This window comes from Notolepis coatsorum (assembly GCF_963971535.1).
Source record: "Notolepis coatsorum genome assembly, chromosome: 20".
Classification (NCBI taxonomy): Eukaryota; Metazoa; Chordata; class Actinopteri; order Aulopiformes; family Paralepididae; genus Notolepis; species Notolepis coatsorum.
The window spans coordinates 64,984,914-65,000,219 of record NC_140184.1 but is presented as its reverse complement, the minus strand read 5'-3'; the positions used below and the strand labels follow the sequence as shown (position 1 = coordinate 65,000,219).

At 44.5% G+C, this 15,306-nt stretch overlaps 1 protein-coding gene across 1 annotated transcript in view; it reads left to right on the top strand.

The window, feature by feature from the left end:
- vat1l (vesicle amine transport 1-like) overlaps positions 1-14,261 on the top strand; it is a 50,564-nt gene extending 36,303 nt beyond the window's left edge. Inside the window, exons 8-9 of the mRNA XM_084337516.1 lie at positions 10,394-10,477; positions 11,832-14,261. Coding sequence (XP_084193642.1) covers positions 10,394-10,477; positions 11,832-11,930 — 183 coding nt within the window. The 3' untranslated portion in view covers positions 11,931-14,261. The remainder of the gene's footprint in view (positions 1-10,393; positions 10,478-11,831) is intronic.
- The last annotated feature ends 1,045 nt before the right edge of the window (positions 14,262-15,306 follow it).

Here is a 15,306-nt window from a genome sequence, read left to right as displayed (position 1 = left end):
ACTGACAATCAAATAATCAGAAACGACCCCCCTCCCCTTTCATGCATTCATGATGGAACATAATAGCTATGATGTAGATTTGATTTCGGGATAATAGCGTATACAGGCAAGACATGGCAACGTCTATAGTGGAATCGACGTATAGGGCTTTAACTCAGGATTTCATGAATTACCCTAGACCGCTCTAAAACCATACTTATATTCACCACGGTATAAAGGGCTCTACATGCTCGAGCAACTGCAACGCGACTGTGACACAACTGCAACACAACATGGTTGCAGATGTCACGGAGTGTGTTGCAGAGGGTGTTGCGAGGATGTTGCATACCTATCCCCAATAATAAAAAATGTCAAAGATTTAAAATCTAACCCTAACTAACCTTACTGTCATGCACTTGTCCTAATAAACTAACCTACACTGTAGCACTCAACACTTTGATGAACATTGTTACTCAGCTGATAGAGTTGTGCCCTTCCTGATGATTTGTCGTACAGAACTTGTAAGTCGCTTTGGATAAAAGCGTCGGCTAAATGACTAAATGTAAATTTAAATGTAAAATCAACCCGAGCGACTGCAACACAATCGTTGCGTTGATGTTGCGTAGCATTGATTGGTTGGTTAGTGAATGGGGGCTGGGCTGTCGTATAATAATATTGGTATGCAGGCAGGAATACTATCCTCGATAGCAGTGATGGGCAGTAGCTTGCTACAAGTAGCGACGCTACATAGCTTAACTACAATTCTCAGTAGCGTGCTGGTAGCTCGCTACTTTTTAACCAGGGTAGCGATCTCTGTAGCGGAGCTATTTATAGAACGAAGTAGTAACGTAGCGACGAGAAACGTTACACGCTACTTTCGGGAGAGACAGTCTAGACTAGAAGATCTGCGAGGAGAAAAAAAAACTCCCCGTAAAAAACCCACTATGATTGGTTGGTTTGTTTAGATATGAGTGACGACTCATGATTGGGTATGGTAGACCAAAACATTACGGGTAGGCCAATCAGAGGCAGGATAGGGCGGGACTCCAGCCGCAAAGCAGGAAGTGAAAATCAAAACACAGACGTATTGAATGAATGCAATTTAACGGATTACATGAAATGAACCAGTCTGCTCGAAATGGCAGAGGGGTTCGATGGCATTGATGAAGATGATGATGTCAATAACAACAATGACTCTCCATGGCCCTATCTGGGACACATGTATGAGTTTGACTGAAAAAACGGCTAAAACATATGCTGCTCTCTCTCAACACGTCCAGCACTAACTTGAGGACAGTCAGGTGAGCTGATGAAAATCAACTGTTCCCAAACAGCACACAAGTCAGTACACTTTGTCAACAGCTTTAACTAAAATAGCTGCTATCATGATGTTTCACTGTAGGCAAAAAATGAACAATATTATTGGGGTGGAGAAAAGAAAAAAAGAGGGAAAAGCAGTGGTTCTCCCCACATGATTTTGGGGCCATGGAATGTTTTGTGAGTTACATATTTAAATACATTTGGTCATTTAGCTGACACTTTCATTCAAAGCAACTTACAAATTGTGTACAACAAGTCAGTAGGAGTGGTACATATCTAGCAGCCAAGGATAAGTAGTATTGTTTGTCAGTGTCAAGCTTGAGTGTTATACTCTGAGTACATACTGTAGTAGTATAGACATATTAGCATAGTTGGTAGTAGTATATACATTGGTAGCATAATACTAGTAAAATGAAGTAAAACAATTCAGATATTGAAGAAGTGTGTAATACAAGTTCATGTTAAAAGGATGACACAAAAAGCCAGACCGAGGGCTTGTTTCAGTTTTATAATAAACAATCAAACTGAGAATTTTTTTTCCTGCCTATTTGTTTGGTGGAAACTTAGTCACGAAGTTAAAAAAAAAAAAAAAAAAAAAGTAGTGCCGATGTAGCTAGCTATTTTTGTGATGTTCTTGTAGTGTAGCTTGCTACATTTCTCTGGGGATAGCTTCCATTGTAGTTGAGCTATATTTAATCGAGAGTAACTTGTAGTGTAGCTTGTTACATTTTCCAAGTAGCTTGCCCATCACTGCTCGATAGTTAACGTAATTTATACAAATGGAAGTATTTATTTATTCGTCACGAATCATTCAAAAAATATACAGTCTAAAAACGTACAAAAAAAAATATATACAGTCAACTGTAATATGTTAGTTTTTTAGACATATGTTGGATTATGTAATTGGTTTGTCATGACAAACCAATAAAAAATCACGAATTAACCGGTGGTTATCCTATAGCCCTAGTTAGATGTACATTTCAACAAAGTGGAGCTGCAAGGGAACACTTCCATAGCATACGCCTTCAAATCCTCTTACCTTGACGATTAAAAGCCTCCACAATTTAGTAAACAGTATTCCCATGGCTGGTGTTGATATTTTACGATGCCAGCTTGTGAGAATTCAGTGTAGCCACCCAACTAACGTTAATGTCATTCAGAATTTATTAACGGCTCTACAACAACACACAGTAACGTTAACACTTTAACTGCCAGAAGACGTTTTTAGGCGTCCTTCCCCGCCATGCTCAAGTTGCCGAAGACGCCGTAACTCGTCTTTGATATCAATATTTCAAAAATCTGATCGGATTCATATTTCCCATCCGCTGGCCTGAGACCCACCAAAAAGCCCCACCGAACCCTCCAGCGGTTCAAGAGCGCCATCTGGTGGCCGATCGGCGCAATCGCCCAACAGGAAGCCACTTGGACGATGTGCTATTCACCCACACCACTTCCGGGCACTCGGTACATGTCCCGGGACTCGAGCTCGTCACAACACACAGCGATCCGTTGCCAATAACTCGATCAACAACATGATTTGGACGTATATACCATTATACAACCTGGAAATGGTTCATCAGGATAAACATCCCATAATCGAAAACGGTCTACACCACGCTGATCGTCCAACGGCGCGAGGAACATACGGTAAGATTCAGCGTTTTATTCTAACGTGTTCCATATAAACTGCTATGATGAACATATGACCCACTCTGGATGAATCATCTAACGCTGCCCACAGAATTATAAACGATCCCCCGCCCATCCGGTCATCATCAGATCATACGTAGATCATTCTAGAAGTACATCCAGTTGAAATTTTTCATCTCGCACAGATTCCTACCAAACTGTATTTCATCATCAATATAATGCATTTGGAGCTATAAATCACGTTCTGAAGAAAGCTGCAGAAAACGATAAAAACATACTTATACTTTAGACCATATTTTACTATGAATATGTGAATGAAAAAGTTTAACGTTGCTACACAATGAATACATATAGGACTTTGAATGGGCCCTAATAATGGCAATCTAGCAATAGGATTTAAAAGGTTATAGCCCTGCAAAGAAGGGGAACTTATCCATAGACAAATAGAGCTGGCAACAGATGGTATATCATGAATTTAACCTCCGGCAGCCAAAGTGTTAATATAATTACATGCATCATTGTTTAGGCGGCACGGTGGTATAGTGGTTAACACTGTCGCCTCACAGCAAGAAGGTCCAGGGTTCGATTCCCGCTTGGGGACCAGGTTTCCATGATGCCAGGTACCCAGGTGGGGTATCTCCCGGGCCTTTCTGTGTGGAGTTTGCATGTTCTCCCCGTGCTCGCAAGGGTTTCCCCCCTGATAAGATAAACCCAATGGAAAAACATGCACAACAACAGATCGCTAACGCTGTGGCGTCCTTGACGAAGACGGGCAGGAGCACTTGGATTGGTCCCGGCTGCCCTTGGGGGGAAGGACGATGGGATGGGTTAAGCGCAGAGACGAATTGCATCGGCGATCCTACAAAGACAATGCATGCGTGTGTGTTCCGGTGTGTGTGTGTGTGCTAACCGTGTGTGCTAACCGCTAAACATTGAGGATAATTGCATGCCAACCAATTAAAGACCTCTGAACAGGTCCTGCATTATTATTATTATTATTATTACAATGAACGGGTGGGGCTAATCAAAAGGACTGGACACAGGGACAAACAGCAATCAATTAATTTAATACAACAGGTAGTTTTGAGCTGCATTTTCGTGCCTACGACTGCGCCACAGGGATATACGGCTTTGTCAAGCTCTCTCTCCTGCCGATTAAAATCAGCAGCTCTTCCTCGAGTGCCTGCCTGCATGTGCACAACGGCGTCCATCCCTGCTGCTAGCTAACGTTAAAACTAACCTAAAGTTAGTTGTTCACCAACAATCTCAACATTTGTATTTAGCCTCAGCTCAAAAACACTGAACCGGCAGCAGCAATAATACTCGGGGGGGGGGGGGGGGGGGGGGGGGGGGTTTCTAAATAAAAGAGCGACGTCTAAAAGACCGGTAAGACGTTTATTTTGTACATTAATTTTACATTTATTTGTACAATGTTGCATAGGCTACGCGTGGATGTTGCAGAAGCATAAAGGCAGAGTGTCTGCAACATTGTTGCGTTGTCGATGTTGTGTTGCAGTCGCGTCGCAGTTGCTCGAGCATGTAGAGCCCTTAACACGGGAACGTATGGATGGAAACATTTATTCTTTCTCACATACTGAACGATAGATAGGTGATGTCAAATGGGCCATAGTATTGTATCCATAGCTATAATATAGAATATAGTTACATATGGTACAAATATGGTATGGTATGGTACAAACAAGGTGACTCAGTCCTATATTTTAACGTGTGGCAATGCGACCACAGGGCCCGACTAATCCCCGGCGCTGAATGAGTTAAGGTAAGGGGTAGTTAGCCCTCCAGGTCCAGCAAAAATGCACATTTTACTGGTGAGGGAAACAAATGCTCACCTTTAATCAGAATACCACAAAAGTAAATTGAAATTCAAGTAAAGTAGTGTGACATAACAAGAAGGAGGGCAAATATAAAAACTAGACAAACATCAACATACAAAAAAGATTGGGGTGTGGAGTGTGTTGTCTCTGTATGTGCACTGCACACAGACACATGCTCTTACTGAGAGATCACGTAGTTGTAGAGGACTGCTTCATCAGACAAATCTAGGCAGTTCACCCAAAATATAATAAAAACAACATATTTTCCCTCTTACCCAGAGTGTTCTTTATCCATCCAGATGGGTTCGGTGTGTTCAGTGTGTCTCTGTTGTGGAGATGTCTGCCGTCACTCCAATACATTGGAGCTGAATGGCATTGGGTGTGTGTGGCACTCAAAGCACCACACATAAATACATTTGAAAACTCAACAGCCATGTTGTAAATAATTATTAAACGCAGCACGGAGTCGACAGTCATCAGTAGAGTTGGGGAGTGTTGTTGTGTGACCGTTGGTCAAGGTGATCCACAGACCTCGCTGGGAGTGTTGTTGTGTGACAGTGGGTCAAGGTGATCCACAGACCTTGCTGTGAGTGTTGTTGTGTGACAGTTGGTCAAGGTGATCCACAGACCTTGCTGTGAGTGTTGTTGTGTGACAGTGGGTCAAGGTGATCCACAGACCTCGCTGTGAGTGTTGCTGTGTGACAGTGGGTCAAGGTGATCCACAGACCTTGCTGTGAGTGTTGTTGTGTGACAGTGGGTCAAGGTGATCCACAGACCTTGCTGTGAGTGTTGTTGTGTGACAGGTGGTCAAGGTGATCCACAGACCTCGCTGTGAGTGTTGTTGTGTGACAGTTGGTCAAGGTGATCCACAGACCTTGCTGTGAGTGTTGTTGTGTGCCAGTTGGTCAAGGTGATCCACAGACCTTGCTGGGAGTGTTGTTGTGTGACAGTTGGTCAAGGTGATCCACAGACCTTGCTGTGAGTGTTGTTGTGTGACAGGTGGTCAAGGTGATCCACAGACCTTGCTGTGAGTGTTGTTGTGTGACAGTTGGTCAAGGTGATCCACAGACCTTGCTGTGAGTGTTGTTGTGTGACAGTTGGTCAAGGTGATCCACAGACCTTGCTGTGAGTGTTGTTGTGTGACAGTTGGTCAAGGTGATCCACAGACCTTGCTGTGAGTGTTGTTGTGTGACAGTTGGTCAAGGTGATCCACAGACCTTGCTGTGAGTGTTGCTGTGTGACAGGTGGTCCAGGTGATCCACAGACCTTGCTGTGAGTGTTGCTGTGTGACAGTTGGTCCAGGTGATCCACAGACCTTGCTGTGAGTGTTGCTGTGTGACAGGTGGTCAAGGTGATCCACAGACCTTGCTGTGAGTGTTGCTGTGTGACAGGTGGTCCAGGTGATCCACAGACCTTGCTGTGAGTGTTGTTGTGTGACAGGTGGTCAAGGTGATCCACAGACCTTGCTGTGAGTGTTGTTGTGTGACAGGTGGTCAAGGTGATCCACAGACCTTGCTGTGAGTGTTGTTGTGTGACAGGTGGTCAAGGTGATCCACAGACCTTGCTGTGAACACTTTCATTGGGAACTATTTTCTACCTGTTCACAACGAGGTCTGTGGATTCTTTTGAGTGACCGTCGCAAATACTAATAATCAAGGCCTTTGCATATTTGCCTTTCCGGGAGCTGTTAATCACTCGCAAAGTTCTTGATATATTTCTTTTCATTTTCATAATTTCACTGAACCGTACAAGGCTACGTTTAGACAAGCGTTTTGTGAACAGAAACCGCAAAAGTCATCTTGCGGTTTCACTTTTAATTTTACGTTTAGACGAGCGTTTTGGAGTGGAATTCTCCGTGCAGACGACGCTGTAACGACGGAGCCCCGCTGTCACACGATTGGCGCATATGTCACATGACGTGCTGTGAAGACCCGCCCTACTCTGCCTCTGATTCGCAGACTGTGGATGGGGAATGTGATTGGACCAAAGCAGAGTCACTCGCAGACAGTGGGTCCACTCACGCCGCGGGACAGATTCTTGTGTATTTAACCCTTTCACTGCCACACGACAGCCGGTTGTGTGATAGTAAAGGGTTAACCTTCTGTCGTGTGGCAGTGAAAGGGTTAAAAGTACTGCCAATGTAGCCTTCAGGTGATCTCCGTTGATATAGTCAGACATACTTGCTTTGTTTACGTCTCGGCTACTGGCGCATACCTGCTACCTGTGACGTAAGCAGTACGCGCGACCAGAGCCGTGACAACCCTTTCGTCATCGTTTTAACAGATTTATACGGTTTAACAGTTTAGACGAGAGCGCAAAGCTTTTGCGTTTCTAGGAATTCCACCCTGGAAGGTAGTCTCACTTTTTTGCGGTTTCACCCCGTAAAAACGCCGTTTCCGTATAAACGAAAGGCACATCCGAACAAATATTTTTGCGGATTCACCTGCTAGCGTTTCCGTCTAAACGGGGCCTCACACACAGAGAGTTGGACAATGTTTCACTACATCTCTGCTCAAAGAGGAAGTAAATCACAGGCAGTGAGTGTAAGCAGTTTCACAGGCTGTGTGATGTACATGTAGCAGGGTGGATTATCCCTGCTTTATGAGAGTAGATGTACCCTGTCACCAGGTAGTGGGAATGCAGCAGATCTGAGTCCGGCTGAATCCCCGACTGTAATGCTGTAGTATTAGAGTGGAGCTTTAGCAGAGGGAGTGGATGGGGCCTAGGATTTACTAACCTAGGGGTAGTGCGCTTGTCCTTCTTGCCCTCCAGGGTGACTCGCAGTAATTCCCCACACACCCACACTTCTCCTAATACTACCCGCACCCTCCCACACTCGGTGGCAGTAGTGATAGATGATATACTTTCTCCCCAAAGCAGTACCTTTCCTTGCTGATGAGCAGAGACCTGTCCCAATGATTCTTAGGCAGGGGGTGGGGAAAGGGTTAAACAATAAAATGCATTACCCGGGCAGAAAGGGGTTAATACACCAGACACAGTAACAGACACACACACAGTGCTCCCATTCAGTGTTCTTTACTGAAGAAATTATATGGTTCTTAACACAAGGCACAATGAGCAAAGCTCTTCCCGCTTACACAAGGCCCAAGGACTAAAGCTCTTCCCGCTTACACAACCCAATGAATACAGCTCTTCCCACACCGGTCAATACACAGTAATGGAACCTGTCCCTTAAGGGTTGAAATGCTAGGCACCTAGTGCTCTCACTCTACGGTAGGGAACCAAAGCTCTTCCCACACTAGTCAAGATACAGTAATGCCACCTGTCCCTTAAAGGTTGAAATACCTGTTATTTCACCCGTAGGTGGGGAGAGAGGGGAGGGAGAGGGGTATGGGGCTACTGAATGGGATTTTATAAAGGAACACACATTATCACACCACACATTTAACCAAAAGACAGTGGGCCCACGTTGAAAACAAAAGTCCTATCTATAGCCGGCTCCCCAAAATAATAAAGGTCGGGGCGCCCCTAAACACTGTTACCAGCGTCAGTTCAACGTACTGCTTCTCTTCGCCCTTAAAGGGCCCGCGCCGCACAAAGAGAAAGTCTACCGATAAAGTTCCAGCACTCGGAGCGCTCGCGGTAACAGGCTGGAGAGTACTTAACCAAAGCTTGGCCCGCTCCCACCACCGAACGTCCGTGTGGTGAGATGGCCGTCGAGAAGTCCCGTGGTACCAGGAGGCAGGGCTGGGTGGACGTTAGGCAGGTGACTGCTGCAGGTGCGTGCAGTGCCGCGACGTCCGTTGAGTGATCCACTGCTCGGCTGGAGAGGTGAAGCGACACGCGGACTAAACTGTGCCCTAGGCCTAACTGAAGCTAAGCTGTGGATCAAGCGACCCCCTGTCCTGACGCCTATACTTTAGCTAAAACGCAACGTGTGCAATATCTAACACACTCTTCGACAGTAGCTCGTCTGCTTCTTCGTTCACAATGTCTCCTTTAGCATTAACTGAAAGCTAAGCTATCGCATATTCCATTAATAACCCGCTTCGTAACTGGGTTTATATCCCGCATGCTTGATGTCCGGAGCTCCTGCTCCACGCGACCTCTTCCTTCTCTGGAAAACGACGAAGAGGGTGCTCCACTGTCTGAGCTCCGCCTTCAGCCCTCTCTTCCTCCTCTGCTGTCTGTTCTGCCCAACGTCACACCAGCTCCCCCTGGCGGCACTCCAGTGCATGCTCCACTATTCACTGTCAATGTTAGAATATGGAGGATCAAGAGGGGTCAGTGGGCACAGTAGAGTAAAAGGAATTAGGTTAGACACATTGAATTATTGCTAGACATATTCAGGTGTCTACATACAGGCATAGAGGCAGCTCCGCGTTGTAGCGTGTGAGCTGCATTTAATACTTCCGAAGTTCCTGGAATAATATGACACATCATAATGACATCACGCCTTCCAACTCTTTAACTCAATAGCTCTCAAACCAACTTAATTTGTACAAGACAAGTTGGTAGTGTTGTGATATGCGTGCGAGTACAGGCAAAATAACTCAGTTTAATTTATTTTGGGGGGGGGGGGAGTGGTGAAGGTTCCTTTTAGGACTAGGCTAGACTAGCAAGAAGTCAGGTGCGGTAGATACAGCTAGAAATGCAACCGTCAATGATACGTTTAATTTTGCTGGCCTGTCTCTGCTCTGCTCTCACTGAATTCATTCAACAGCAGTGTCTCCTATGCTAGCCTGGAGATCTTGCTACACACAGCCTGGCCTACAGCAGGTGATTTGTGTGGGGGAGGTGAAATATTGCGACGGCGAGCAGTTGACAATGCTACACAGTACAGAGCCGTAGGAGAAGGTCCTGCTGGACCGTGCTGATACGACTATAATATGACTGATAAACACACGGGTGCCATCTGTATCTCTGAGCGACTGGTGGTTTGGGATTTAGAGTTTCTCCACAATCTGTCACTTCTTCATGTTGTCACGCTTCTGCACACTCATCGTGGATGTGTGTCGAGAGCCAGGGTGAGATGCATGCACATCCCCATCTCCATCATGAATTGAAAATGGGGGACCCTGATGTAAACAAGACAAAAGTCTTTCTCTGGTCTGCATCCCCTTAAACAATTGTGTGTATTGAGCCGTACTGTATTGTACCCATTCTGCAATCTGTTAATAACATTTTCAATCAATCAATCTCCCCACCCCATGAGTCAGATCTTTGCGTGTCACATGATCTCTGAGGGTCCTGTCTTTAAACCCACCTGGCGCTTTCCCTCCTGACCGACCTGACTCGACCGGCTCCATCCTCCTCCTGCGGGAACCTATTGGTCTGAGAGCAGTAATCAACCTACTCCACCTGCCCGGAGACTCATCAAGAAATACATTGTAAACATGGCGCGGTTGCTATGGCTCCCTTTCATTTAGCATAAGCAGGGACTACGTTCGGCTAGCGTTGTGAATGACTATTAATAAAGAACTAAAGAGAGGGAGAGAGAGGAGAGAGAGAGAGATTGTACATTGCAATATACAGTACAATACTTGATTATTTTTATGTTGATATCAGAGTGCCTAGTTAGTATCAAGAGGCTCTCTCAATAATCTGGTTTCCTTGGAGGTTTGTTGATTCATGTATTTTGACTTCAGGTTAAAGAGGCCATGCAGAGAATCCATGACAGAGGGAACATAGGAAAACTTATCCTGGATATGGAGAAGTGTCCTACACCATTGGTAACCAGATTCATTGTTCATGTACTTTATTTTGATTTATTTTGATAGTGAGAATTGACCCATCTCAAGCCCCGCCCTTCAAATCACAACGGTTGCTTCCGTCTCACTACAGTTTGTCAGAGGGAAGCATAGAACACAGAAGAAGGCGGTTAGGTGGCCGAGCGGAGATTGCGTTCGTCACCAACCCCGGAGCTGTGAGCTGGATTCGCCTGTTCGAATCCAGCTCACAGCTCCGGGGTTGTCACCAGCTTGGCTGGCCGTCTGCACTAATACAATTGGCTGTATTAGAGGGTGGGAGAAGCTGGCGGGGTGGGTCCGGGTCGTTGTAAACAGCGACTCCTACAGTTCGGTCGGGGCGCCTGCTAAGCGCGGATTGGACGTGAGGGGGATAGTGTGGTCCTCCCACACGCTACGCCCTCTCGATGAGAATCCGCGCTGCCAGGTGAAAAGAAGCGGTGATTGGCTGGACGTGTGTCGGAGGAAGCACGTGGTAGCCTCCACTCTCCCAGATCATCTGACTGTGGGGGGTAAGTGCGCAGCGACCAGGAAGGGACTGGGAATTGGCATACGACTAACATTGGGATGGGAGAAAATCGGAGGAAAATGGAGGGGGAAAAAGACAAAAAAAAAAAAAAAGGGGGAACACGGAAGAAAACCTAAATAAATACAATTTTATGTGTTGAGGACAGGGTGCACTTTTTCTAGCCATTGTGTCAGGTGTCCCCGTTTCCATGTAAAATAAGCTAACATTATAACACCAGTTTCCATGGTGATCTCAAAGCCAAACCTATGAATAAATATATTCAGTGTATATCAAAGCGGTCATTAGGGAAGGTAAGCATAGTAAAATACACTGATACTAGAAATGTCCTCCAGTTGTAAAACACTAGTTTCCATGGTGATCTCAATGCCAAACCTGGGCATAGACATATTCCATGTATATCATTTCATTATTATATCAATGCTCCTCTTGACATCCTCGATTGTTTATCCTATTTTCCAACTAGGACTAATATTTTGTGTCATCATTACCCTAGTATGTGGACAGATGATAATTATGTTTAAAGGTGCTGTAAGTGGTATTTCTTTGTTAAAATAAGTTGTCACTTATTTTCATCACTGATATAGAGTGTTTGGTCAGTAACATGGGTCTCTCAGTCCCTCCACTCTGCAGGAAATATAAAATAGATTTTCTGGTATCCCTTCCCACTTTATCTAATCAGGAGAGAGAACTCCACTGCAAATATTTACACATTTACAAACACTATATCAGTGATGGCTGTTGGAATGTAGAGCTACTTAACACGTATAACTAAAGAATACCACTTACAGCACCTTTAACTTTCCCCACTAGATGGCCAATGACAGCACAGAAACCAGCGAGGCAGGGGAGGAAGAGGAGGAGCCGGAGGGAGACAATGACAACAAGGAGCGTATGCCTTTCATCCAGTAGGCTCAGCCGCCACGCTGGGACGTACCTGGAACCATGGTGATGTGAGGAAGGGATCGGACAGCATAGCCCTACACAGCATCAGAAATATGCACCGTAAACTCAAAACTGTTTCACAGTGTGTGTGTACGTGTGTACGTGTGAGTGAGTGTGTGTGTGTCTGTCTATTGTTTTCTATTGCTATTTAATCATTTGGTTTGGTAGAATTGTTGAGCATACGTGTGAAAACTAGCTAAATGTATCAAACTTGCAAAATAGCTAGTCAACGTACAGTAAGTGCCATTCTAAGTACAGTATTATGAATTGTATAATGTGTTAGTGATGGGAATAGGTAGGTACTGTAAATGTAATTTGCTGAGACTATCTGCACACTTTTAGGCTTTCATTATATCTCTGCGGCAAGAAACTCCAACAAAATGATTCAAGTAGCAATGTGTGGAATTGACATTACAGATCTAAGAGGAGAGACCCTTAATGAGGGAGTTAATGAGGCAAATGTGTGTTAAATAACGAGCTTACCCTCAGTGCAAGCATTGGAAAGAGAGTGTTGTTTGAAGTTCTCTCCCATGTCTTCCAACTCTTGTTTCATCTGAATCAGGGCTGTCCTGCCCACTAGGCCCAGGGCCTAGACCGCCTTTTATTTGAAAGATAGATAATTAAAGAAAATTATAATCTTAATATTGGAAGAGTAGTGGAATTATTCTGTCAATCATTATATCAAACATAATTTTAACCGAACAATCAGAGGGCCCCCTCGAAACGTCAGTCATCATCACATCAAATAATTTCAACGCGAGCGGCAACACGTCCAAGTTGCTGGTGCGGAGAGGCCCCAAATAATTGTTTTGCCTGGGGCCCCCAAAAGTCTTGGGACGTCTCTGATCTAAATGATGCTGATAGGTTTGAGCAAATCAAACCAATGTTTTCCAGTATTATACCGTGTGAACCAAGGTCACACAGGAAGGTCAGAGCTCTCTGTTGTACTCTCAGTATATAAGACGAGAGAGGGCCTCATAAGATAGATGTCAGTGTGTAGACATCTTCACTACATTCTCTCAAACATTCAGTTGCTGCCCTTGTTAGTATTGATAAGGAATCACCAGTGCCTTTGAGCTTAAAGTCTGCTATTTGAAATGTGTCCATTCTGCAGACTTCACTTGTTGTCTTTAATGGATGTTCATTGAGTCATATTTTTGCTGCTTGGGAAAATTAAAATATCTGTATTTTTTACAAATTGCTCAAATTCTCTATTTACCGTAATATAATTTACACAATTATATAAGAGAGTGATACAGTGATGCAAGTCTGATTGTAAGCTAGTGACACCAATCTCTTTGCATGTGTCTATGGCATTACGTTTACCTGCTCGTGCCACAAAATTAGAGTGCCATAACAAGAAACGTTTATTTACTGAGTTAGGGTAGCAATTAATAGAGACAATATAATAATAGATACAGTATATTTATTTATAATAGATATAATACATAATATAATAGCTGTCACAGGATAATGACACCTATTACAGATAATGTGTAATTGTAATGAGTTGTAGTGACACTGACATTTAAAAGTATATCTACCAGTCCTGGGTCATATCCGCATTGCAAATAATTCCTAGCATTTGTTTGAACCTGCTTGGACCAGGTGGGTGGCGTTTACCCCATAGAACAATGTAATGAGTGCCACAATGTTTAGACTAGTTGAAAATCAATTTAGTATACTAGTGATGTAATAGAAAAATGACCTGACCCAATCTGAATTGTCCTGAAACGGTACACCAAACCCATCTAATACTGTACACAGGTTAACTGAGAACAATTCGTATATTGTTAATTAATTGCAATACTATTCGTCTGATACCTACTCAAGAAAGATAGGGGGAAGTTGGGATGGTTTTTAATAATAATAATAATAAAAAATGGACAACCAGTATTTCATGTAGTAAGATGATTGATGTGATAAGAGACAACTGTGACATACAGAAGCATTCATGACATTTCATCTACAGTTTATTTTGTAATGGAAGATGACATTTGTTATATGGAATTGGAAAATACTTCAGTGAATGGTGAGCTTAGAAAATAAATGCATGTCAATGTCCATGTTTTTCTTGTGTGTGTGTGTGTGTTTGTGTACCCTGTACCTTGTGAAGGAAGATCCAACTGCAGATGTCCCCTGTGGGCCTCAGTTCTACGAGCCAATGGGAGAGACAGAGTAGCTGCATGCATGCACACTGCAGATGTCCCCTGTGGGCCTCAGTTCTACAAGCCAATGGGAGAGACAGAGTAGCTGCATGCATGCACACTGCAGATGTCCCCTGTGGGCCTCAGTTCTGCGAGCCAATGGGAGAGACAGAGTAGCTGCATGCATGCACACTGCAGATGTCCCCTGTGGGCCTCAGTTCTGCGAGCCAATGGGAGAGACAGAGTAGCTGCATGCATGCACACTGCAGATGTCCCTTGTGGGCCTCAGTTCTACAAGCCAATGGGAGAGACAGAGTAGCTGCATGCATGCACACTGCAGATGTCCCCTGTGGGCCTCAGTTCTGCGAGCCAATGGGAGAGACAGAGTAGCTGCATGCATGCACACTGCAGATGTCCCCTGTGGGCCTCAGTTCTACAAGCCAATGGGAGAGACAGAGTAGCTGCATGCATGCACACTGCAGATGTCCCCTGTGGGCCTCAGTTCTACAAGCCAATGGGAGAGACAGAGTAGCTGCATGCATGCACACTGCAGATGTCCCTTGTGGGCCTCAGTTCTACAAGCCAATGGGAGAGACAGAGTAGCTGCATGCATGCACACTGCAGATGTCCCTTGTGGGCCTCAGTTCTACAAGCCAATGGGAGAGACAGAGTAGCTGCATGCATGCACACTGCAGATGTCCCTTGTGGGCCTCAGTTCTACAAGCCAATGGGAGAGACAGAGTAGCTGCATGCATGCACACTGCAGATGTCCCTTGTGGGCCCCAGTTCTACAAGCCAATGGGAGGTGTAGCTACACGCTACATTGGGTAGGGGCCCACAATCTACGTAACTTCCTCTGATGCGAGAGATCATCTAACAGTTAGCTAACAACTAACAAAATAAAACTAGCTGGTCAGTCTGTAGCCAAAGCCAAAGGGGCCCAGGAGAGACATCTGAGGGAGGGACCAAAAACAGCTGCAGTTGGATCTTATTGACCTTGTGTGCGCTGTATAGTCAAGTATAGTAGCCTATTAATAGTGCAACATAAACATTTAAAATGATAAAAAAAAAGATGAAGTGAATTGTAGTAGTACTGTAGCCTGAAATTATATTGAAAATATTGTTCCCCTGTGTGTGTGTGCGTGTGCGTGCATGCGTGTACTGTATATAAGTCCAATTGTGTTTACATGAATAAA